Below are 24,756 nucleotides of genomic sequence, written 5' to 3' on the forward strand. Positions count from 1 at the left end.
TCCATATGGTGGCATTCTGCCTCTCGACCTGGCCGTTACCGCGTGGGTTATAGCTCGTGGTCCTGCTTGAAGCGATACCACACTCCAGAAGGTACTGTTGCAGCTCTGCGCTCATGAATGAGGACCCCCTATCACTGTGGATGGAATTGGGGTACCTGAAAATGGCGAAAATACTATGAAGGGCCTGTATCACTGATGGGGCAGTGGTGTCTGGGCAGGGCATAGCGAACGGGAAGTGGGAGTACTCGTCGATGGCCATAAGGATGTCGTTATTACGGTTGGTCGACAGTAGGGGCCCCTTAAAGTCTACGCTAAGACGCTCGAAGGGGTGGGTGGCTTTGATAACGTGGGAGTTATCCGGTCGGAAGAAGTGGGGCTTGCATTCAGCGCACACCGAACAGGCTCTGGTCATGGAGTGGATCTCCTTGACTGTGTAGGGTATGTTGCGCGCCTTCACAAAGTAGGCAAACCTAGTGACCCCTGGATGACAGAGCGCCTCATGGAGTTTCTGTAGTCTGTCCATTTGTATGCTGGCACACGTCCCCCTGGAGAGCACGTCAGGCGGGTCGTTGAGCTTACCAGGCTGGTACACGATGTCATAGTTAAAGGTGGAGAGTTCGATTCTCCATCTGGCGATTTTGTCGTTTTTTATCTTACCTCGCTGGGTGTTGCTGAACATGAAGGAGACCAAGCGTTGATCAGTCAGCAGTGTAAAGTGCCTCCCAGCGAGGTAATGTCTCCAACGACGCATCGCTTCAACTATGGCCTGGGCCTCCTTCTCGATCGAGGAGTGTCTACTCTCTGGACCCTGGAGGGTTCTGGAGAAGAAGGCTACAGGCCGACTGGCCTGGTTCAAGGTGGATGCATCGTTCTCGACTTGAAACGGGACAGACTCATTGATCACGTGCAGTGTCGCAGCGGTGATGTCAGATTTGATTTTATCGAAAGCCGCTCTGGCTTCGGTCGAGAGGGGAAAGGAGGTGGTCTTGATAAGAGGACGCGCCTTGTCGGCGTAGTGTGGAACCCTTTGGGCGTAATATGAGAAAAGGCCCAGGCAGCGTTTGAGCGCTTTCTGGGTATGGGGGGGGGGGGGGGGGTAAGTCCATTAGGGGACGCATGCGGTCAGGATCTGGCATGACTATCCCGTTCTCCAACACGCAACCTAGAATCATGAGTCGTGTGGTCTGGAAGACACACTTGTCCAAATTGTAAGTCAGGTTCAGCCGACGGGCAGTTTGAAGAAATTTGTCTAGGTTGGCGTCGTGGTCCTGCGTGCCATGGCTGCAGATGGTGATATTGTCCAGATACGGGAAGGAAGTAGTTAGCCCGTTCTGGTCCACCATCCAGTCCATTTCCCGCTGGAAGACCGCGACACCATTCGTGACCCCAAATGGTACCCTAAGAAATTGATACAGCCGCCCATTCGCTTCGAAGACCGTGAATGGTCGGTCCTCACAGCGGATCAGGAGCTGGTGGTAGGCCGAACGTAGGTCAATGGTGGAGAATATGCGGTATTGGGCGATCTGGTTCACCACATCCGTGATGCGTGGCAGGGGGTACGGATCCAGGAGTGTGAAGCGGTTAATGGTCTGGCTATAGTCGACCACCATCCGTAGCTTTTCCCCGTTCTTGACAACCACCACCTGGGCTCTCCAGGGACTTGAACTGGGTTTGATGATGCCCTCGTCCAGCAATCTACGCACCTCACTTCTAATGAATTGCCTGTTTTCGTAACTATATAGCCGACTTTTGGTGGCCACAGGCTTACAGCCAGGGATGAGGTTTGCAAAGAGTGCTGGCGGGGCAATCCGGAGTGTGGAAAGGCTGCAGGATTGGCCCCGGGGCACGGGGATGGGTTGTTCGGGTGCTTCGGGGGTGGGGTGATGGCAGACTGAGAGGGGGGCGTGGGGTCCCCCAAAAAGTGTAGGGACACCGTTTGGAACTGACACTGAAAGTCTAATCCCAGCAACACTGGGACGCACAATTGGGGTAGGACGAATAATTTGAAGTGGGTGACCGTTACGCCCTGTACTTCCAGCGTGGCGATGCAATACCCCTTTATCCCGGTTGAGTGTGACCTCGTCGCTAATGAGATCCTCTGGGTAGTGGGGATAATGTCAAGGCCCCAACGGAGGGCCAGATCTGGTTGGATAAAACTGTCAGTTGACCCAGAGTTAAATAAGCAATTGGTGTAGTGTCCATGCACTTTAATCAGTTCCATTGCTCTGGTGAGGGGATGAGAGCATTACTGGTTTAGTGTTATTGAAGCAGCCACTGATCCAGTTGACAGGGGAGTTCCGCGTGATGACGTCATGCAACGTGATGACATCACGCAACGGGATGACATAATAGGCGTAGTCAACGCTGGAGGAGCAGGTTGGAGGATCTCCCGGAAGTGCTGTTGTGGCGGCGTCGGGAGATGAAAGGTAAGTAGTGGGGATTGTAGTTGCTTGCAGTTGGCGGTGGGTAGGTCGTCGGTCACGGTGGTCGGGCCCCGGCGGTCGTCAGCGATGGACGCTAGGGTGAGTATCTGGTTGGCCGCAGTGGGTCCCCAGTCGGTCGTGGTGGCCGCATCGGCGGCGGCGTAGGCAGCGGCAGACGGGGAGTGGGCAGCAGCAGCAGTTGCGTCGGCCCCGGGGGTGTCTGTGGCGGCGGCAGCGACGGTTGCCACAGTCGGGTCCGAGGCCGGGTCAGTGTTCCGCACGGGGGCGAGAGGTGGGCCAACACCATGGTTGCAAGGGTGGGCTGCCCCTTCTGGGTTCGGCGTCTCCGTGACGTCAGGCTTTGCCGTGCAGGGGAGCCCTCACTCTCTTTGGACGAGAGCTCTGGGGAAGAAGAGTTTGAATGGGATAGCGGCGATTGGGCTTCACACGAGGCACTGTGTTTGCCGGCGGCCATTTTAGACCTACAGACTGCAGCAAAGTGGCTGTTTTTAAGGCACTTCTGGCACCTGGCTTTTCTTGCTGGGCATTGAGACCTGCTGTGCTTGTCCCTCCTACAGAAATAACATTTTGGGTTCGCAGGGGTCAGTGTAGCAGCAGCCGACAGGCCGTCAGTATCTCAGGAGGTGGTAGGGTAGAAGGGCACTCTACTCACATCAGAACGTGGGGTCCAGTCCCTAGAGAACTCGTTGGACTTTAAGGCTGCATCCTCCATTGTGATTGCAATCCGGGCCACGTCCTCTAGTTTTTTTACCCCTTGTTCGAGCAAGCGCAGCCTCACTTCATTCGATCGGAGCCCGGCCACATAGGCATCCCGGACGAGATCGTTTGTGATCTCGGCAGCAGTTTTGTCCACACAGTTACAGTCCTTGCCCAACGCCTTTAGTACTTGTAAATATGCCCTGCTGGACTCGCCGGGCTGTTGCTTCCTCGACGCAAGCACGAGCCAGGCATGAACTCTGTTCACCAGTTGATCATACAGTTCTTTCAGTACCTTTATGGCTGCGGTGTAAGTGGGCTCATCCTGGATGTTCTCGTAGACTCTCAAGGACACCATAGACAGCAATGCTGTTAGACACTGGTTATCCTCCTCTACCTGAATGAATCTCAGGAAGTTTTCAAAGTTCAGCAGCCAGAACTTAAAGGCTTTGAAGGCTGTAGCTGACTGTGGGTCGATATCAAGTTTTTCTGGCCGAGTTAAACGCTCTATCCCTTTCAAAAAAATTCTTTTTGCTAATAAAATTGTAGAGCTCATCGAAAGAATCAAAGACTTGTTGATCCAAACCAAGGCTTTTATTAGCAAAAGACAGGAGCTCTTCACAGGTGGACGACCAGTCCGGAATGATCCGACCTGGCTAGGGACACAACCCTTTGAGGCCCAGACAGTAGGCGTGGCTTAGCTCTCAGCCAATCGCTGTAAGCACAGTCTAGATACTGTATCGATATTCACTATATACATTGGTGATAGATCTGTACTATCATAATGTTCCTACCATCTTTTCCTTGTTTCAGTGGGACATACCTTTCTTGAATCCAATGCAAGTGGTCCCTAAACTTCCTCCACATTAGTTCTGTGCTTTTACCCTTGAACACCTGTTTCCAATGTACTCTTGCTAGTTCCTGTCTCATCTCATTGTAATTATCCCTTCCCTAATTAATTGTCTGCTTTTATCCTTATCCAAAGCTACACTAAAACTCAGGGAGTTGTGGTCACTTTTACCAACATCCTTCCCCACCGAGAGGTCCACCACCTGACTAGGTTCATTACCCAGAATTAAATCCAGTATGGTCTCTCCTCTCATTGGCCGGTCCAATCCTTCTTGAACACATCTGACAAATTCAGTTCCATATAACCCTTTTGCAGTCAGGAAGTGCCAGTCAATATCAGGGAATTTGAAATTGCCCATAACTACAAGCCTGTATTTCCTGCACTATTCCAAAATATACCTGCTTATCTGCTCCTTGGTGTCCTGAGGGCTATTTGTTGCCTTTAGACTACTTCTCCCACACCATCTCAGTAGACACCGCTTCATCAGCATCCTCTCTTTCTATAGCCGCGATACTATCCCTGACCAGAAATGCTACTCCCTCCCTCTTACCTCTCAACCTATTCCTTTTAAAAGGTCTAAACCTTAGTACCTGCATCAGGCAATCCTGCCCTTCCTCCAGGCAAGTCTCTGCAACAGTCAAAACATCATAGTTCCAAATACTGATCTGTGCTTTGTTGATCCCCTTTATTCCTAATACTCTTAGCATTGAAGTAGACACATACAACCCCTCTAAATGGCTACATTTATGCCTGTCCTTCCTCACAAACAGAACATGTAACATCATAATTTTGATCTTCTGCTCTATTCTCTCCATTCACATTCTGGTCCCTGCCTAACTAGTTTAAATCCTCTGCAACAGCTCTAGCAAACCTCCCAGTCAGGATATTGGTCCCTTTCCAGTTCAGGTGCATCTCGTCCCATTGATCCACAATCTGAACCACTGCCCCCCGTACCATCTCTTCAGCCATGCATTCATCCGACTCAACTTTCTATTCCTACCCTCTCTGGTGTGTGGCACAGGCAAAAATACCAAGATTACCACCCTTGAGGTCCTGCTTTTTAACTTATTTCCTAACTCTCTATATCCCTGTTCAGGACCTCATCACTATGTCATTGGTTCCCCACGTGGACCACAACATCTGGCTGCTCACCCTCCCCCTTCAGAATGCTATGAACTTGATCAGAGACATCCTTGAGCCTTAATCTCACTCACAGAACCTCCTATTCACTCGGCTAACCAATGAATACCCAATCTCTATAGCTCTCCTCTTCTCCCCACTTCTCTTCTGAGCCAAGGGGCCGACCTCTGCACCAGATACATGACCACCACAACTTGTTCCTTGTAGATTGCTCCTCCTCAACAGTATCCAAAATAGAATACTTATTGCTGAGGGGAACGGCCACAGGGATGCTCTGCTCTGTTAATCTATTCCCCTTCCCTCTCTTAACAGCCACCCAGTTACCTGCCTCTTGATATCTGGCTGTGAATGTCTCCCTGAAGTTCTTCTGCATCCTAAATGACTCGGAGTTCATCCAGCTCCAGCTCCCTAACTTGATCTTCCTGGAGCTGCAGTTGGAAGCACTTCTTGCTGGTGTAGTCATCAGGGACAATTGTATTGTCCAAGATTTCCCACATGCTACACTCAGACCATTCTGCTGGCCTAGCTGCTGTCACCATTAACTCTTCTTAGTTTAAATACAAAGATCTTACCTGGACTTACCTTGCTGGAAACAAGCTGGTCCTCAGCTTCTTCTGGCCGAAGCCTCATTAGCCAAAGCTTCCAAGTTCCACTCCTACCCCGAGCCACTTGCATAAATACTAAAGGACGTCTGTTTAAGGTGAGTGGAGGAAAGCTTAAGTGCAGAAGTCTTTTTTACACAGAGAATTGTGGGTGCCTGGAATGCATCACTCAGGGTGCTGGTGGAGTCTGGTACAATAAGTACCTTCAATAAGTAGGTGCATGGGAATAAGGAAAATAGAGGTGGGGAGGATTAGATTGTTGTGGAGTAGCTTCACATAGGTCAGTATAACATTGTGGGCCAAAGGGTCTTTACTGTGCTGTAATGTTCGTGGTTCTATTTATCTATCTATTTATATTTATTACCTTGTTCTCTCTCTACTTATTGTTAGTGTGTTTTACATCTCTTGAAACTGAACAAAGCAAAGATTTCATTGCAGTTGAACGGTGGACATGAATATGACAAACTTTTCATCTCATCTTGTCTTAGAGGATGTTTATTTTCTTCAAGCCTGCTGACTGCATATGTCTACAAATACAATCCTTAGAGAGATCAACTGGAATGGAATTTGCCAATGAGCAAGATAATGACACAAGGTAAACAGCCTAAAGAACTGTGACCTCTGCTGGCTTGAAGAAGAACTCCCAGCTACACATATTAATTCATCGGCAAACAAAATAAAACATTTGCTGTGAGATACATGGATTTGTCCCTCTCCTTAAAATAATTTCTTCAGTACATTGGCAACAACAAATGTGCTTCTTCACAATTTCTGTTGCCTATTTCCACCTTGCTCTTCCCCTAACATGTTCCATTCCTGACACTTTCCTTGGATCCATCCGTCTCCCTCTCAAGGGATAAATTAGTTAAAATGCCCATTTCAAGCCAACTGACTCTCACAGCAATCCTCACTTGCTCCCACCCTACCTCCTGAGAAGACTTCATTCTTCCTTCATCAGCTTCAATGTGAGCTCTTTGATCAGGAACCCTTGAGATGGCTCTTTACTCTCAACCTTGACCTTCACTCCACCATATTTGACAGAACTCTCAAATGTTTCTCATCTATTTCCCACAATTCTGCTCTCACCCGCTCTATTTCTGGCCAGAGGTTGATCCTCACCTTCCACCCCACCAACCTCCACTTTCAACCAAGCACCTTTCATAATCTTTAATTAGATTCCACCACCAGACACATTTTTCCCTTCACATCTCACTGATCTGCTCTTCCAACTTCACATTTTAATCTTCTCCTCATAGAGCATTAATTGCATTAATATGCAGGGAAAAGAGAGATATATATCTATATATAGATATATATCAGATGCAAGCAGCAGAATTTAATCTGGGCATTAATTTGCAAAAATAGCGGCACCGCGCAAAGTGTGAGGATCCGCAGATGTCACTGAAAGTTTCCTGATCTTGTTGGAGGTTTGGATCTGGAGCTTGGGCTGTTGATGGTTTGGACTGGACTCTGCATGGGTCTGGGGGCTGTAGCAGCACTGGAGGTGAATCCATGGAAACTTGATGACTCTGAGGGGACGCTCTTTTGCCTCTCTTTCCCTGAGTGTAAGAGGCACTTCAGGCAGTTTCTGTCATTGATTAATCTGTCTATCTTATGGCAGATGAAAGCAAATTCCATGTAATATTGCACTGTTTTTATTACAATGACAATAAAGGAATCTTGAGTCTTGATTCATGTTCGGCACAGATATTGTGAGCTGAGGAACTTGTTTCTTTACTGCACTGTTCTATATGATTTCCACAGGAGATGGTTCATCCTCTCTCCATTCCAGGAATCCAAACAAGTCCTTTCAGGTGAAGCAGTGATTTATTTGTACACTTTCTAATCTAGTGTACTACATTGGAGAAATTAGATGATGGGGCACCTCCATTCAATCAGGGTGAGCACCCAGGTAGGCATCTGAATAAAAAGGTGGGGGATGGGCACCTGCCTGTGTTTACTTTTATCCGATGAAGGGCTCAGAACTGAAAAGTTGGTTACACTTTACTTCCCATGGATGCTACATGACCTGCTGAGTTTGTCCATGGATGCTACATGACCTGCTGAGTTTGTCCATGGATGCTACATGACCTGCTGAGTTTGTCCATGGATGCTACATGACCTGCTGAGTTTGTCCATGGATGCTACATGACCTGCTGAGTTTGTCCATGAATGCTACATGACCTGCTGAGTTTGTCCATGAATGCTACATGACCTGCTGAGTTTGTCCATGGATGCTACATGACCTGCTGAGTTTGTCCATGAATGCTACATGACCTGCTGAGTTTTTCCATGGATGCTACATGACCTGCTGAGTTTGTCCAGCATATATGTGGATTGCAATCAGCCCAGCAGCTGCAGGTTTTCTTGCTTAACTCCACTTTACATTCAAAGCAGGTTCACAATTCCTTTCACTAAATGGTTGTGACTTCAATTGTTAATCATGTTCTGCTCACTGTTGGAAATGCTTGACCATTAATTTGACATGTCCCATGTCTGGGAGGATATTAGTGACAGTCTTCAGCTTTTGTTTGTCACTTCTTTAATCAAATTATAGGGAATTCAGATAAGAAACAGATGAAAATCAATTAGTCCATGACTCATTATAATGTGTGCTTTATAATCTGACCATTCATCAGTCCATTACAATTTATAATTTAAATGCAGAAATGTTTTGAAGCGTGAGAGACACTTTCTAAAACCTGGTACCTAAAGATGATGATACTTATACATATGGTGAGTCATTCAATGCTTATCCATATAGTTAGTAGATCCTGTCCTTCAAGATAAATGAATCAAGAGGGTACTTACAGCTTCATAGTCTGCCAGTTCCAAACGGGCTTTATTTTGCATTGTTCGTTTGCAGAGATAAACCGCTGGGAAAACAAACAAAATAATTATTGCTGGCTTGAGAAAGCAAAGAACACAGAAGGTCTTCAGCAAACTTTGTTGAAATGCAGTAAACTGTCAAGATCAGTTAAACACATTGTAACAGTGTGACAGTATTACAGTGCCTGTATCCTAGGTTAGAATCTGCATGTTTCTTCGTGATCTATGTGGGGTTTCTCCAGGTGCTCTGCTTTCCTCCCACCCTCCAAAATCATAGGGTGCTTGGTAGGTTAACTGTGCTGCATGGGTTTAATTGGCTGGAAATTTGTGAATAAATTTAAAGGGTCGTGGAAGTAAAATAAATGAAAATTTTAAGAGAATTGATATCTGAAAGGAATCATTGGTAATGTGGGGAGAAATCAGAATGATGGAAATACTTCCTAGTTGGAAAGGAGAGTCTTAATCCAGATATATTGTTAAAAATGAACGTAAAACTTCAAATTCTAAATTTGGCTGCAAATCATTGCCATTCTTGTTCCACTTACGCTGCAGTCAATGGGATACAGCCACAAAAAGGGGCTTTGCTAGTAGCCTCAGTACCATCATTTTTTTTCTTAGAGATTTCTCGCATTTCACTGCTTGGCACAAAGCCTCCTTGGTGAAGGGGATTGCTTCTCATGGACTGATTAAGGTGGAAGCTACATTACAGTGTTACCTTTGTTCATTTTCATTTCTAACTAAGAAGTTTGTTAATTTAGTCTCAAAGCAGAGCAATGGAATATAGATTTGAATTTTGGAAATATTGCAGGGGTTTGAACCATCAAACCGTTGCTGGTTCAAGAGCAATTCACCCAGTTCTATTCCCTGATTCTTTCCTCACTACCCTGCAGACGTTATCAACTGAATGCAACAAAGGTGGGCAGCACAGTTAGCTTAGTAGTGAGTGCAATGCTGTTACAGTGGCAGCAAATGGGGTTCGAATCCGGCGCTGACTTTAAGGAGTTTGTATGCACTTCCCATGTCTACGTGGGTTTCCTCCAGGTGCTCCGGTTTCTTCCCATCATTCAAAAATGTACTGGGGGTTTGCAGGTCAATTGGGTGTAATTGGGTGGCACAGGCTCATGGGCCAAAAAGGCCTGTTGTGAGCTGTATGTCTAAATTTAAAAGATAAATTTGCCTTACAGTCACATTTATGTATAGCATGGGAATCTTTTTCCCTACATCAACCCTGAATGTCTGTCAATCATTTTACATCATAAGAACATAAGAAAATGGAGCAGAAGTAAAGATCATTATCCTCTTGAGACTGCTCTGCCATTCAACAAGAATGGTTGATCTTCTACCTCAATGCCATTTCCTTTGATTCTTTTTAATATCTAAAACTCTCTTGATGTCATTTCTTAATGCAATCAATGGCTGAGCCACCACACCCTCTGGATTAAAGGTTCATTACCCACTGAGTGAAGAAGTTTCTTCTCATTCCAACTCTAACTGGTTTTGCTTTCATTCCGAGATGGTAACTCTCATCTTAATTTCTCAGCCAGGCCCCAAAAAAATCCTTTTTGAACTACCCAGTTGAGACCAATAAAAAGCTTCAATGTTCCAATGAACTACTTTTCATTCCCCTAAACTGCAGAGATAAGACTCAGTTTCCTCATTTCACAGACCCACCATTCCAGGAACTAATTTGGCATCTGTTTATTCTTCTTTTCAACTCTTCCACCAATGGAAGAAGAGTTTCATCTCGGCCATCTTGTCTGGAACTAAATAACTTAGATAAATTGAAAGCAGAGGAATAAAATTTCCATGGGTTAATATGTGTTCGCTTGTCGTTAATACGGCTTAATCAAGTTACCGTTTTCTGTGGTCTTGGGATACAGCAGTACTTTACCACTTGGATGGCTCCACCGTATTTTAAGGAACAAAATCAAAAGTGGATGAGACTGATAAGAAAGAACAATTACCAGAAGTTGAGAGAGGGAAACTCCCACTTCTATTCATATCAATGAACATTTAAACATACATTAGATTTTTGAATGTAATAACTTTATGGGAGCTCATTTATAAGTTGGGGAATCATAACCTGGAGATGGCCTGTATATCTCTCACAGCCAGTAATTAAATGCTAAGATAAATACTTCAGTGGCAGGAGTGAGACCTCGGGTGACAATGTCAAATGTTAGAGGGCATAGGTTTAAAGGTGGGAGGGAGAAAGTTTAAAGGAGATGAGCAAGGCAAGTTTTTAATACAGAGTGATAGGTGCCTTGCAGTGGTGGTGGAAGCAGATTCTGATGGCAATGTTGACAAGGCATTTAGACAGTAAGGTAGACAGGCAAGGACCAGAAAGATACAGACCATGAGCAGGCAGACAGGATTAGATCGAGTGGCATCATGGTCAGCGCTGACCATTGTGGGCTAGAGGATTGTTCCTGTGCTGTTCTGTTCTATGTCCCATCTCCTTGGTATTGTAGACCCTGCCATGGATTCCTGATGGATTTCTTTGCATACTTGCAGATAAGACTCTTGTAAATACAGTCAACTGGAGTGTACTTTTAGAAATTCTTCAAAACAAATCTTCTCTTGATTAATGGGTATACAAAGTCCAATCAGCAATACTGATACAACTTTTGGTAATATTCTAATGTGGTAAGGTCTCTTGACCTTGAATATTCTGTTAATATCAGGAATTGATGTGTTCATATTCAGGATCATATTCAGGCTATTGGGGGAGGACTTCACTGACAGCAGGGCTATTCATTGGCTGAGCTGATTGTTTGAGTCTCTGCCTACTCCGGTGTAAGTCTGCATTTAAGGATAGAACTGAATTAAGTTGTTTACTGCCATCTGTACAGATATGAAATGAAAAGCTTCCTTTTGCCTCACAGACAGATTGCACAATGTAGACACTCTCTGCCGCCATTTTGGATCCACAAAAATGGTTCACAAAGAAGAGTAAGATTAATCACGACCTGCAATCACTTTTAACATTAACATAACAGCAAATCAAAATTAAAATATAAACAAAAAATAACAATGGCTTCTGTTGGAATCTAGGGGTGAAAACATTATGAAAGAAATGATTAGTTAATAAGTTTATATTTACTGCATGGTTCAGGGGAAAAGAGGAATGTGATTAAGTGGCAATCACAGCATGGAGCAAAGTTGGCTGAGCAAAATGGTCTGTTCCCAAATTTTTCTTTGGCTTGGCTTCGCGGACGAAGATTTATGGAGGGGGTAAAAAGTCCATGTCAGCTGCAGGCTCGTTTGTGGCTGACAAGTCCGATGCGGGACAGGCAGACACGGTTGCAGCGGTTGCAGGGGAAAATTGGTTGGTTGGGGTTGGGTGTTGGGTTTTTCCTCCTTTGCCTTTTGTCAGTGAGGTGGGCTCTGCGGTCTTCTTCAAAGGAGGTTGCTGCCCGCCAAACTGTGAGGCGCCATGATGCACGGTTTGAGGCGATATCAGCCCACTGGCGGTGGTCAATGTGGCAGGCACCAAGAACTTTCTTTAGGCAGTCCTTGTACCTTTTCTTTGGTGCACCTCTGTCATGGTGGCCAGTGGAGAGCTCGCCATAGAACACGATCTTGGGAAGGCGATGGTCCTCCATTCTGGAGACGTGACCCACCCAGCGCAGCTGGATCTTCAGCAGCGTGGACTCGATGCTGTCGACCTCTGCCATCTCGAGTACTTTGACGTTAGGGATGAAAGCGCTCCAATGAATGTTGAGGATGGAGGGGAGACAACGCTGGTGGAAGCGTTCTAGGAGCCGTAGGTGATGCAGGTAGAGGACCCATGATTCGGAGCCGAACAGGAGTGTGGGTATGACAGCGGCTCTGTATACGCTTATCTTTGTGAGTTTTCTTCAGGCTGACTTCCAGGCCAAACGTTTTGGCAGTTTCCGCAAAACAGGACGTCAAGCGCTGAAGAGCTGGCTCTGAATGGGCAACTAAAGCGGCATCGTCTGCAAAGAGTAGTTCACGGACAAGTTTCTCTTGTGTCTTGGTGTGAGCTTGCAGGCACCTCAGATTAAAGAGACTGCCATCAGTGCGGTACCGGATGTAAGAGGAAATGCATAAAACGACTTAGGAGGAATGCTCAAACTGAAGGAGGTGGTGAGTAGCACAGGAGACACAGTCCAGACCAGAACAAAGAATGGCCCGCAAGAAACAAAGGGAATGGAAAACCAGTCTAGGAGGAAGATTAAGGCAGGAGGAGGTGTTAAAGAGAACGGCAGAAATTGGCCAGACAGGAACAGAATGGTGATTAGAAATATCTGGGGATGAATTAATTTCTGATCAAAACAACAGGATAGTCTGGCCTGGAGGATTAAGATGGGAGCGCTACACCCCAGATATCTGCAAAACAGGAGATGACTTGTGATAACCCTTATGCAAAAAGATCTAGCAAAGGAAGACAACTTTTGTTCTGTATGATAATGAAATCTAGCAAAGGAAGCCAACTTTTGTTCTGTATGATAAGGTTGATCTATATAAACTTGGGGAATAGCTCACTGTGCAGGTGACCTATGAACTAACGACTGACCCAGAGCTCTGTTAAGTTTTATTCTTGTGCTGTGCAATAAACTTACTGTTGAACCGAATACCTTCTCCTATCACTTCATTCAAAGAACACGCTGGACTCAGACCACACATAGACTAAATTAAAAGTAAGGTAAAGCCAGAGTCCGACAATTTGGTGACCCCGACGTGATGAAGATGGAGAAGTGACGGAAGAAAAAGATACGAAACACCGGTCGATTGTGGTGTGGTGATAACAACAAGTGACCATTCTACAAAGGGAGGTAAGCAGACGCCTGTTTAAACAAAGTTCTGCTATTGGCAATGATAAAATTGTGTGTTGTCACTACTCTGCAAAAGCCCTAGTTAAAGCCAAAGAATAAAACAAAAGGGGGTTGGAGTCCCCCTAGTAGAACGGGGTTGCAGTCCCCTGTAGAAAAAAGGGGGTTGGAGTCCCCCTAGTAGAACGGGGTTGGAGTCCCCTGTAGAAAAAAGGGGGTTGGAGTCCCCCTAGAAAAACGGGGTTGGAGTCCCCTGTAGAAAAAAAGGGGGTTAGAGTCCCCCTAGTAGAATGGGGTTGGAGTCCCCTCGTAGCGATCTCGAGAGATAGGTTTAGACACTTGGCCAATTAGAATAAGGTGTATTGTGATAGTTATTTGTTTCTATAGTGTGTAATAAGTATTTGATTAAGGATCGTGTACCATAGTAGTGTATAATAAGTAACTGTATAAGGTGTATTGTGTTATAGTTATTTGTTTCTATAGTGTATAAGTATCTGTTTAAGAATCGTGTAGTGTATCATAATAGTTTATAATAAGTATTTGTTTAAGGATTGTATACAGTGTGCCGCTGGTGTTTATAATAACGTGGGAAGGGTCAAAGTAGATTGCAGGGTGTCAAAATCCTACCAGGGGAGAGACCCAGTGAAGTACGAAGTCTAAAGGGTTAAAAATCGGAACATAAGATGGAAGGAGTAATTAGGGATGTAGGGCAAGAGTTCGGGGAAGACAGATGGGGGAACCCATCTGTAAACCGACAGTGGGAAAAATCAAGGAATCAATTACTGGGAGGATTACCGAAGGGAGAGGAGGTACAGGCTATGACACGGTACAAACAGATATGGAAAGAGCTGCAGAGTCAGGGGAAGGTACCGCAAGGGTTTGAAAAAATCCGGCTGGTAATGTACTTAGGAGAAGCCGAGAGGGAAGCGGCAAAGGAGGTACGGGAACATGAGGCAAAGGGACAAGGATCTATATGGAATAGAAGAAGGCTTAAACAGCAGAAAGAAGTGAAGGAACAGAGAAGGGCAGATTTACACAATATGACATTGGCTTGCATGGCTGTGGAAGCGAACCTTCAACATGATATTAAAAAGGGATCCCATATCACTAAGGAGAATACGGGGGAGGTTAAGCCGTCAGCCCCGCTATATCCAAAGTTACCGGAGACATTGCCACCACCTTATCCTATTCCCCAAATGCCAGTGATGCAGATAAGTGAGGGAATAGTGAATGTCACTGAGTTAACAGGTCCAGAACTACATGAGGCGAAGGAGAGACTGAAGAGAGTTGCGCGGGAGAGAGTGGAGGAAACAAAAGAGTGGGTGCATGATGTACAGAACGATATATGTGCTGTAAGGGAAAATAGTAGGGGCTTGGGAAATACAGATGAGAGAGAGCTGGGTCAAGAAGAGGAGAATAGGAAGGGAAATGACCCAGTGAGTGTCAGATGGGAGTGGGCGAGAGAGCAGAACAAGGAAACTGATATAGCTAGTGTGAGCGTTGAGAGTGAAGAGGAGGAACAGCCAGTCACGATCAGGGGAAGCATGATCACACACAGAAGACAGGGTCAGGATAACCCTCGCTCCCCTTTGGGATATGCGTTGCGGGACAGGGAGGAAGTACGGCTTCCAGAAAGGTATAGACAGATGCCGCTAATTTATGAGGGTCCGCATATTGGGGAAAGGTATCAATCCTTCTCATTCACCGACATGAATTGTATTTTGGACAAAATGCCACCTCCGACTGAGGGAGGTGGAGCGTGGATGGGAAAGTTCTGCCAATATACGATGGGACATAAGATAGCCATAGGGGATTAGAGAGCATTATTGGGTAAACAGCTTGGGCTGTGGGAGATACAGCAGGTAGAAATGATCGCAGGAATCACTAGGTGCCTCGATGCCGAGCCATTTGCCAACCATGCCACGGCAGTAGGAGGGGCAATGCGAGATAAGTTTCCCGTTCCCCCTGGTGTCATGCAGTCCCTGACCTTTTCCATAAAGGAGGATGAGGAGATCTTGACCTTTCTGCGTCAGTGTAAGGAGAGTTGGACGGATAAAGCAGGAGTACACCCAGCCACAGATCCCTTGCAGACTACACTCTTTAGGGCTGCAGTAATGAGCGGACTGCCAGCTGTAGTTAGGGAGGCATTAGAGAATAACCCTGATATTCCTGGCTGCTCGAGTGAGCAATGGGAAAAACATTTGACCCATCACATGAAACGTTACAGGGCTAAGCAAAAGGAGGACAAACAAACTACGGAGTCGGCACAAGTGCAACTCCTTAAGCTTCAATTGGAAGAGGCTAGGAAAAAGGCAAACGAGGCAAAAAATAATCCCTCAAAGTGTGCGAACCACCGCAGCCACCACAAGGGAATAATATGAGTTGGCACCCGGCCCCATATTGGGCACCAGGTCCCACCTATGTGGGCAGAACGGGAGGTCCAATGGGGGGATTCCGAGTAAGAGGGAGAGGTCGGGGTGCTCCACAAATGCAACCAGCCGTATGTTTTGTATGCGGTCAGCCAGGACACTGGAAGAGAGACTGCCCCCTAGCTTGGGATCCTCGGGACACTGGGGGAAGGGGATATGGACCACCACAAAATGAGCATTGGGTCCAGCCCCAGAGATCGTCAGTGCCACCCCCGGTAATCAGGCACCCTATGCGGCTCTAGCTCCGAAGAGACAATTCCCTTTGCTGGCAGAGGAGGAGCAATATTGCCCACAGTGACGGAGCCCGAGCACCCACGAGCAGGCTAGGTTGGCAGACCCTTTCCTGCAGATTAAAGTAATGGACATGGAAGTATCCTTTTTAGTGGATACGGGAGCCAGATTTTCAACACTCACTGGCGCTGAGTTTCAAGATAAAACATCATCCTCTAGCGTCCAGCTGATAGGGTTCTCGGGTACACCAGAAAATCTGCCGTTTTCTACACCACTAGTCACTTCTGTGGCGGGACAGACTTTTACACATCAATACATTTTGTCAGCCAGGTGCCCTACTAATCTTGTGGGCAGAGACCTGCTGGTCAGGTGCGGAGCATCGATCCTTTGTGGACCCAGCGGAATAGAGGTCACCTTTCCAAATGGATATTCTATGAACTACACTTCATTCCGGTTCTCAGATGTTGTTGGCGGCAGCTGGAGGATCCGCGTCTGAGGGACAATGGGCTGACATTTACTGGGGGCTGTTGGAACCAGAGGACCCACAGAAGGGAGGGCTGCTAAAGCTTTATAATCAATGGAAGCCGTGGATCCAGATGTTACACCCGTATACCCCTCCCTCGGACCCCCCCCATATGACCCTCTTTTACGATAGGGATGGGGATGAAATGTATCAGCATGCCTTTTATGAAGAGGTAGAGGGCATGCTGTGGGAAATTAATTCGGACTACATAGTGGTAGGAAAGGAGGGAGTGGCCGCTACGGTGGCACTGACATCTGAACAGCTGGAATGGTATGTGATGGCTGGTGAGGCCATTCCTCATGTCACCCTTGCAATTGGCCCTACTCACCAGGCAAAAGATTTGGGACCGATGTGTCGGAACTTGATGTCCCTTAGTGACTGGTCTGACACCCAAATACCGACAGTGCAGTTCTCCTAATCTGGTCAGGCATACAGAATTTTGTCTCCGACATATGATCAAGTCCTCCTTGAGCATAGACAGATTGAATGCTTTCATGGTAGAGAGAAGATGGATCACCCCGACTCGGCCCCTATGCTAGATTCTCTCCCTGAGAACCTGTGGTCAGTGGGATCAGCAGATGTGGGTTTTTGTCAGCAGGTTGATCCCATAACCTTCGAACTGTCAGACTACACCCCAATTTGGCAGATGCAGTATCCCCACAAACCTGAAGCTGAGGAAGGTTTGGCAGATACCATTGATGGCCTTATGTATTCAGGGGTGTTGGAACATTCGTGTTCTAGTTGGAATACACCCATCTTACCTGTTCCTAAACAAGAGACGGGCAAATATCGGATGGCCCATGACTTAAGGCGCATCAATGGTATTGTGCGAACACCCACAGTTCCAGTACCAAACCCATATACTGCCATGACTGCTTTAACCCCTAACCACAAGTGGTTCTCTTGCATAGATTTAGCGAATGCTTTCTTTTGCTTGCTGCTGGCAGAACCATTAAGAGATGTGTTTTCGTTCACGTATAGAGGTAGAAAGTTGCGGTATACTAGGCTTCCGCAGGGCTTTATCTTATCTCCAGGGATTTTCAATCAGGTGTTGAAAGAACAGCTGGGGGGGCTAGCACTGCCAGGTGGGGTAGTTCTGATCCAGTATGTAGATGACATCCTATTAGCAGCACCTGATCATACTTCCAGTTTGGAGGCCACCTGTCTCCTGCTAGTGCAGCTGTTCAAGGCAGGCTTTAAAGTCTCTCGCTCAAAGCTGCAATGCTGCAGACAGGTGGTCACCTTTTTAGGTAGAATGGTCTCAGCGAAAGGCACAGGGATTTCCCCTGCACATCGAGCAGCGATACTACATCATCCAAAACCAAAGACAGTAAAGGAGATGCTTTCGTTTTTGGGTTTGTCAGGTTATAGTAGGCAGTTTATCCCATCGTATGGTGAGTTGACACATCCACTGCGAACTTTGGTGAATGAGCAGGGGATGAGGAATCTGGGAGCTACACTTGATTGGACTGCACAGGCTGAGATGAGTTTTATTCTATTGAAGCAAGCTCTTGCAACAGCTATAGATTTGGCGATTCCAAATTATAAACTACCTTTCTTTTTGGATGTTTCTGAAAAAGCACACACAATTGATGGTGTCCTTTTTCAGAAAAAGGGGGTGGAAGATGTGTGCTCATGTATGTGAGTATCACACTAGACCCGACGGAAGACAGACACCCACCATGTACGAGACATGCAGCGGGAGTAGCAAAGATTCTACAAAAGGTGGCACATTCCAAAGGTGACCGATGGTCATGGCCATCTCAGTTGCTGACATCATGGCCTGATGGTATTAACAACACATAGTATTGTAGCATTTGTGAGCTCGACAGCATTTACAATGACTTTGCTAAGGCAGACGAAACTAGAAAAGATCCTGAATGCTCCAAATGTTACGTTTACCCATGAAGGCATTAACATGGCAGACAATATGGGAGAGGGAGAACCACACTGTTGTGTAAAGGATATTAAAATAAGACCTGACTTACAGGCTACACCCTTAAGAGAACCTGACTTACAGGCTGCATACACCCTTAAGAGAACCAGATGAAACCTTGTTTACAGATGGGTGTTGTTACAGACACCCCACAGATGGATTGAAAGCTGCCTATGCGGTGGTACGAAAAACTACAGGAGGATTTGAAGAAATCATTACAGGGACAGTGAGAGGAAAGGAGTCAGCACAACTCGCAGAACTACAGGGAATGATAGCAGCATTAGAATGGGCAGAAGGGAAGGAGGTCAATATATATACAGACTCGGCATATGTGGTAGGGACAATTCAGGTCGAACTTAGTCAATGGATTAGAAGTGGGTTTTTAACAGCAGCAATGACCCCAATTAAACACGAGAAGGACGTTAGGAAACTGGCTGAGGCCCTCCTGAAACCAAGGGCTAACTGAGGACCAGAGGGAAATCTCTAATACAATAGGTATCTTCTTTTTTTGAAAGTCCCGCTGACATTACATTGAAAAGCTGTTGGTTGCCGCAGAAGAAACAAAATGGTTTCCTCCCATGTTCCAGAAATGTATGGAGTTAGTAGTTTAATTGGTCACGTGGATATATTTAAGCAGTGCAGGCTCATGGGCCAGAGGGGCTTGTTACCAAGCTGTATTTCAAAATTAAAAAAATAATGAGGTCAAGCTAAATAACTGGAAAATATCTTAATCCATTAGTTCTACTCAACTTTGGGGCAGGGTAAAGGCCCATCAGCATTGCAGTTGTGTCCCTGTTGCCATGAACAGGACTGTTTGTTCAGATTTTATGCACAGTATAATCTCCATTTCTAGAATTCAAGCAACTGGCAAAAAAGTTGCAGAAAATAAATAGGTAAAAAATAGGGTGGTTTAAAATTGGCACCCTCCCAACCGGTCAGTTCTCCGATCACGCAACACCCAATCTCAAGCAACTGGCAAGTACACTTATCCAGCATCTAATAATCCCCATAGGTGCCAGATACCAGGGGTTTTACTATGTATTTTTACTGGAGCTTCATTGTTGCTAGGTCAAAATCCTGGAACCCTTCCCCCCCCCACCCTGCCTACTGCCCTGTACAGCAGTGGTTTGAGAAGGTGAATTCCTCTCAGGCAACAATTGTTGAATCCAGCAATGATGTCAGAATTTTTTAAATTAATGTATTTTTTTAACAGTACAGCCTGAAACCTGTGTCACCCAATTACACCAAATCAACCTACAAATCCCATATATTTTGGAGGTGGGAGGAAATCAGAGCACTGCAGGTCATGGGGAGAATGTTCAAACTCCTTCTGGATTGAATTGGATTTGAATCTGGGTCGCTGGCCCTGTAATTGTGTTGCGCTAACTGCTACACTAGCCAGCTACATTCAATGAAAGAATATTTTAAAAATTAGTTTATCTGTTGATAAGTGATTCAGCTTTGATATTAAACAGTCATAATGAACAAACATTATATTTTATATCCAAGTTTTGTATTGCAATTGCATTGCAATCCTGACAAATTGTAAATTCCATGACCTCTCTCCCTCATTTTAATGACCTTCAGAAATGCTGTAGACAAGGGCTGCACAGGTACCATTTGGGAGGAAGTTGGAGAACCAGGCCTCATCGAGGCCAAAACATCCTGGAGTAATTTCTTTGGCTTGGCTTGGCTTCGCGGACGAAGATTTATGGAGGGGTAACATCACGTCAGCTGCAGGCTCGTTTATGGCTGACAAGTCCGATGCGGGTCAGGCAGACACGGTTGCAGCGGTTGCAAGGGAAAATTGGTTGGTTGGGGTTGGGTGTTGGGTTTTTCCTCCTTTGTCTTTTGTCAGTGAGATGGGCTCTGCAGCCTTCTTCAAAGAAGGTTGCTGCCCGCCGAATTGTGAGGCGCCAAGATGCACAGTTTGAGGTGAGATCAGCCCACTGGCGGTGGTCAATGTGGCAGGCACCAAGAGATTTCTTTAGGCAGTCCTTGTACCTCTTCTCTGGTGCTCCTCTGTCTCGGTGGCCAGTGGAGAGCTCGCCATATAACACGATCTTGGGAAGGCGATGGTCCTCCATTCTGGAGACGTGACCTACCCAGCGCAGTTGGATCTTCAGCAGCGTGGATTCGATGCTGTCGGCCTCTGCCATCTCGAGTACTTCGATGTTGGAGATGAAGTCGCTCCAATGAATGTTGAGGATGGAGCGGAGACAACGCTGGTGGAAGCGTTCTTGGAGCCGTAGGTGATGCCGGTAAAGGACCCATGTTTTGGAGCCGAACAGGAGTGTGGGTATGTCCGAATCATGGGTCCTCTACCGGCATCACCTATGGCTCCAAGAACGCTTCCACCAGCGTTGTCTCCGCTCCATCCTCAACATTCATTGGAGCGACTTCATCTCCAACATCGAAGTACTCGAGATGGCAGAGGCCGACAGCATCGAATCCATGCTGCTGAAGATCCAACTGCGCTGGGTAGGTCACGTCTCCAGAATGGAGGACCATCGCCTTCCCAAGATCGTGTTATATGGCGAGCTCTCCACTGGCCACTGAGACAAAAGTGCACCAGAGAAGAGGTACAAGGACTGCCTAATGAAATCTCTTGGTGCCTGCCACATTGACTACTGCCAGTGGGCTGATATTGTCTCAAACCGTGCATCTTGATACAGATAACTGCCCAATGGCCCACTGAATCCATATCTACAATCATGTACACATTCACACTAATTTCTTTTTGTTCATCCTTCCTCCCTATTAACTCCCTCCCAGAATCTATCATTCATTATTACACAAAGGGGAATTTAAGCTACTAATTAAAATGTTAACCCACATCACCTTTGGAATGTGTCAGAAACCAGAACACACAAAAGAAACCATCCTGTTGCAGGGAGGATGTGAAGTTCTACATGGACAAAATAGAACCCGGTCCTCAGTGCTGTGAAACAGCAGATCTACCATTATGTATTCAAGTGGAGGGGAAGACTCTGTGTTACAAACTTCTCCCATTTTATCGGTGCCTCAGACACCTTCCTCCATTCAGCTGAATGGTTAAAAAAATTGTTTAGATTCTGACTTGACCAGAACCTGCAGAAACACATCAGCATACTTGACAATGTCCAGATTCCACAGCTCTAGGCTGGCAGCACAAGGTTTAAATATGCCCAGTTATGTCCAGTGTGCTGAAGAAATTATGGCAAATGAAACACTGGCTTAGGCCAGTTGAATTAAATGGATAATTTCCAAGTTGCACTTTCCATGAAATTCACAACTTCAAGAGGCCACCAAACAGTACAAGGCAAAAAAAATAAATGCTTTAGAAAATAGTCATAGATTTTAATGTAGAAAATGCAACAATCAAAATTATGCACATCAAGATCCCATAAATGGCAATAAGTAAATGAAAGGATGAATGTTATTGCAGATCCTTGCAGAATTCCCTTGATCCGCATTGAATGAAACCATAAGACCTGTTAAGGTATCAAGAATGTTCAAAGGGACCTCTATTTAAAACCCCATTTGAAAGATGACATCTACTAACAGTAGCATTATACTTCAGTGTAAGCTTGGATTAGGTGCCTCAATGGCTGTCACATGCAGAGATGAGAACAATAGGTTTGAAAAAAAATCTTTGCTCTTAATAGCGGTATTGGCCCATAGCTTTAAGACTTTTATAGGCAATTAACAAGCAGAGACTGCAACCACGCTGGTATCATTTCCCAGACTTCTGTCATTCCCTCGCCTTCCACCCAGAACAAAGAAAAGGATCTTCTCTCTGCTGAAAACTTTGAAGATGAGGTTTTCACCTCACCCTCTCCTCTCCTTTCCAAACCACCACTTCATCCCCTCTACCATCAATGCTCTAAAGCAGGGGTGTCAAACTCAAATTCACGGAGGGCCAAAATTAAAAACTTGGACTAAGTCGAGGGCCGAACTAAATATTTATTGAAAATTTTCAACAACATCTGCATGTTTTCTCTTCTTTCAACATATGTAATGTTAAACTTTAGGATATAACTTTAGGAGGATAATGTTACAGGTCAGGAGTAGGTAGCTCAAGTTCACCCTTTGCTTGACCTGAGGGAAACCTATTTGGTCCCTGTGGAGATGTAGTCAGCATTCACAGGCTGTGTCCATTTTGGCCTGCATCAGGACTCAGCATTTCATGCTCACTCCTCAGGCTCTAGACCTCTATTCACCCTCGACCTATCATCCCTCTACCTGACCAGTCCTTTACCCTACCTCTACTCACCCCTCACTCCACTCACTCTGCCTCTACCCACCCCATCCTATACACGCCCCTCTACTGCCTCTCTCCTCAACCTGTTCCTCCCTCTACCCGTCTCTCACCCTCTAATCACACCTCCCCTACTCGCCCTGCCCCTCCCATTTTACCTCTTCCCTATCCACCCCTCCTTCTATCATCCCTCCCTCTAACTGCCCCTTGCACCACCATAACTTCCCCTGCCCATTACTCCTCACCTACACCCTCTGCCCACCCTTGCTTACCCACCCACTCAGGCCCAGCGCGCTGCCGATCAGCCTTTGCAGACAGCCACCATCTCTCTCTTCACGTGCAGGGCCGAACCTGCCGTCCCTGGGGTCCGCGTGGGTGCAAGCGCTGAAGGCCGTGGCGACCGGGAGAAGTGCACTTGTGCTGTGGAAGGGCCGTCCGGTGCCAGTCGCGCGGGGCTCGCGCTGCTCGGGGGCCGTGCGCAGCCTGCCATGTCCGTCGCGCCGACAGGAAATCACAGGCGCTCACCCATCCGCCGCACCGCTCGACAGGTGGGAGAAGTGACTGGTTGTGCGGGGAGCCTTCCAACTGGCTTGCCGGCTGATGACATCGACAGACTTCTCGTTACAATTTCTCGTGTTACAATGGGGAAGGATGTGCAATGAAGGGGGAGGATGGTGGGGGTGACATTACCAAAACACAGCATCGGCTCTCGCTGCAGGGCGGGCCACCTCTAATACATTTTTTAAATGATCTTGTGGGCCAAATATAATTATATCGCGGGCCAAATTTGGCCCGCGGGCCAGAGTTTGACATGTGTGCTCTGAAGCAAGCAGTCCTTCTGCAGTGCTTCACTCTTCCATCAACATGCAACATTTCCTCCTCAGGAAGGCCCTCATCCATTCTTACTCTGCCCAGGGAATTAAACTCTGCCTCTAGGTGAAGCAGCAATTCCAGATTAGGTCACCATTCACTATGTGGCCTCTTCTGCATTGGGGAAATGGGGAAATCAAATGCACCTTGAGAGATCACATTGCAAAACACTTTCTTTCAGTCCACAAGAGTGACTTTGTCCTTGCAGTTGTCTGAACTTTAATTCTCCATGCATTCCTGCATTGGCCTCTCTATCTTGGACTTCTACACTGGTTCAATTAAGTAAAAACAGAAAATGCTGGAACCATCCATCAGGTCAGGCAGCATTTTTGGAAGGAGACACCATCTATGTTTCATGTTCAGAACCCATCTTAAAAAACTATCTGCTAAGGCTCTCTGATCTGCTGAGTGTTTGCCAGCATTTTCCATTTAGATACCAGATTTCCAGCGTCAGCATTTGTTTCATTTACTCATTCAATGAATCCTAATGTAAGCTCAAAGAACAGCCTCTCAACATCCAACCTGTAGCCCTTCGCACTCAGCATTTGGAATGAAACAATTTCAGATTCCGGCCTGCAATACACAATGGTGCTGGAGAAACTCAGCAGCACCCATAGGAAGTAAAGGGTAACTAACGTTTCAGGTCTGGGCCCTTCACCAGGTATCTGCAGCATCTCTCCATCTAACCTCAGTATCTGAAGGGTTTCTTATTTAACCCCAGATGTTCGGCCTTTCCAATTCTTCACAGAACTGGTGAGTTATAATGAAAGGTCATCAACCTGAAACATAAAGTCTGCTTCCCCTTCTCACAGATACTGTCTGATCTAGCGAGCATATACAGAATTCTGTTTTTTTTTTAAATTTCAGATTTCTGGCATCTGTAGCATTTGTTTTCTGACCTTTAACAGAAGCTATATTGATAAGACAAAGAAGGACTGAAACTCTTGCATCTGAAAAAGCTGTTTTGAACATGACAGGTAGATTTGCTTGTATTTCTAAGCAGTAATCTGAGGTTTCTGATATATTTTAGTGTAACTTCTAAGTCTTATTTCTTCCATTTAGCAGGACATGGAAGGTAATCTTAGCCTTTAATTTATATCAGAAAATGCTCATTTTTAGGCTTTAATTTTTAATAACTTTTTGGAATATGACAAGTATTGGGGAATTATT

The 24,756-nt window shown here is 46.1% G+C and overlaps 1 protein-coding gene and 1 long non-coding RNA gene across 3 annotated transcripts in view; one reads left to right on the forward strand and one right to left on the reverse strand.

The window, feature by feature from the left end:
- Positions 1-6,368, forward strand: part of LOC138760422 (uncharacterized) — a 31,621-nt gene extending 25,253 nt beyond the window's left edge. The window contains exon 6 of the long non-coding RNA XR_011355594.1: positions 6,221-6,368. This is a non-coding gene — a long non-coding RNA (uncharacterized lncRNA). The remainder of the gene's footprint in view (positions 1-6,220) is intronic.
- The window catches only part of LOC138760421 (regulator of G-protein signaling 7), a 374,385-nt gene that overhangs the window by 49,428 nt on the left and 300,201 nt on the right, over positions 1-24,756 (reverse strand). For both annotated transcript variants that reach the window (XM_069930998.1, XM_069930997.1), the window contains exon 6: positions 8,544-8,608. In XM_069930998.1, the coding sequence (XP_069787099.1) occupies positions 8,544-8,608 (65 nt within the window). The remainder of the gene's footprint in view (positions 1-8,543; positions 8,609-24,756) is intronic.

The sequence above is a fragment of the Narcine bancroftii genome, chromosome 4 (genome assembly GCF_036971445.1).
Source record: "Narcine bancroftii isolate sNarBan1 chromosome 4, sNarBan1.hap1, whole genome shotgun sequence".
Classification (NCBI taxonomy): domain Eukaryota; kingdom Metazoa; phylum Chordata; class Chondrichthyes; order Torpediniformes; family Narcinidae; genus Narcine; species Narcine bancroftii.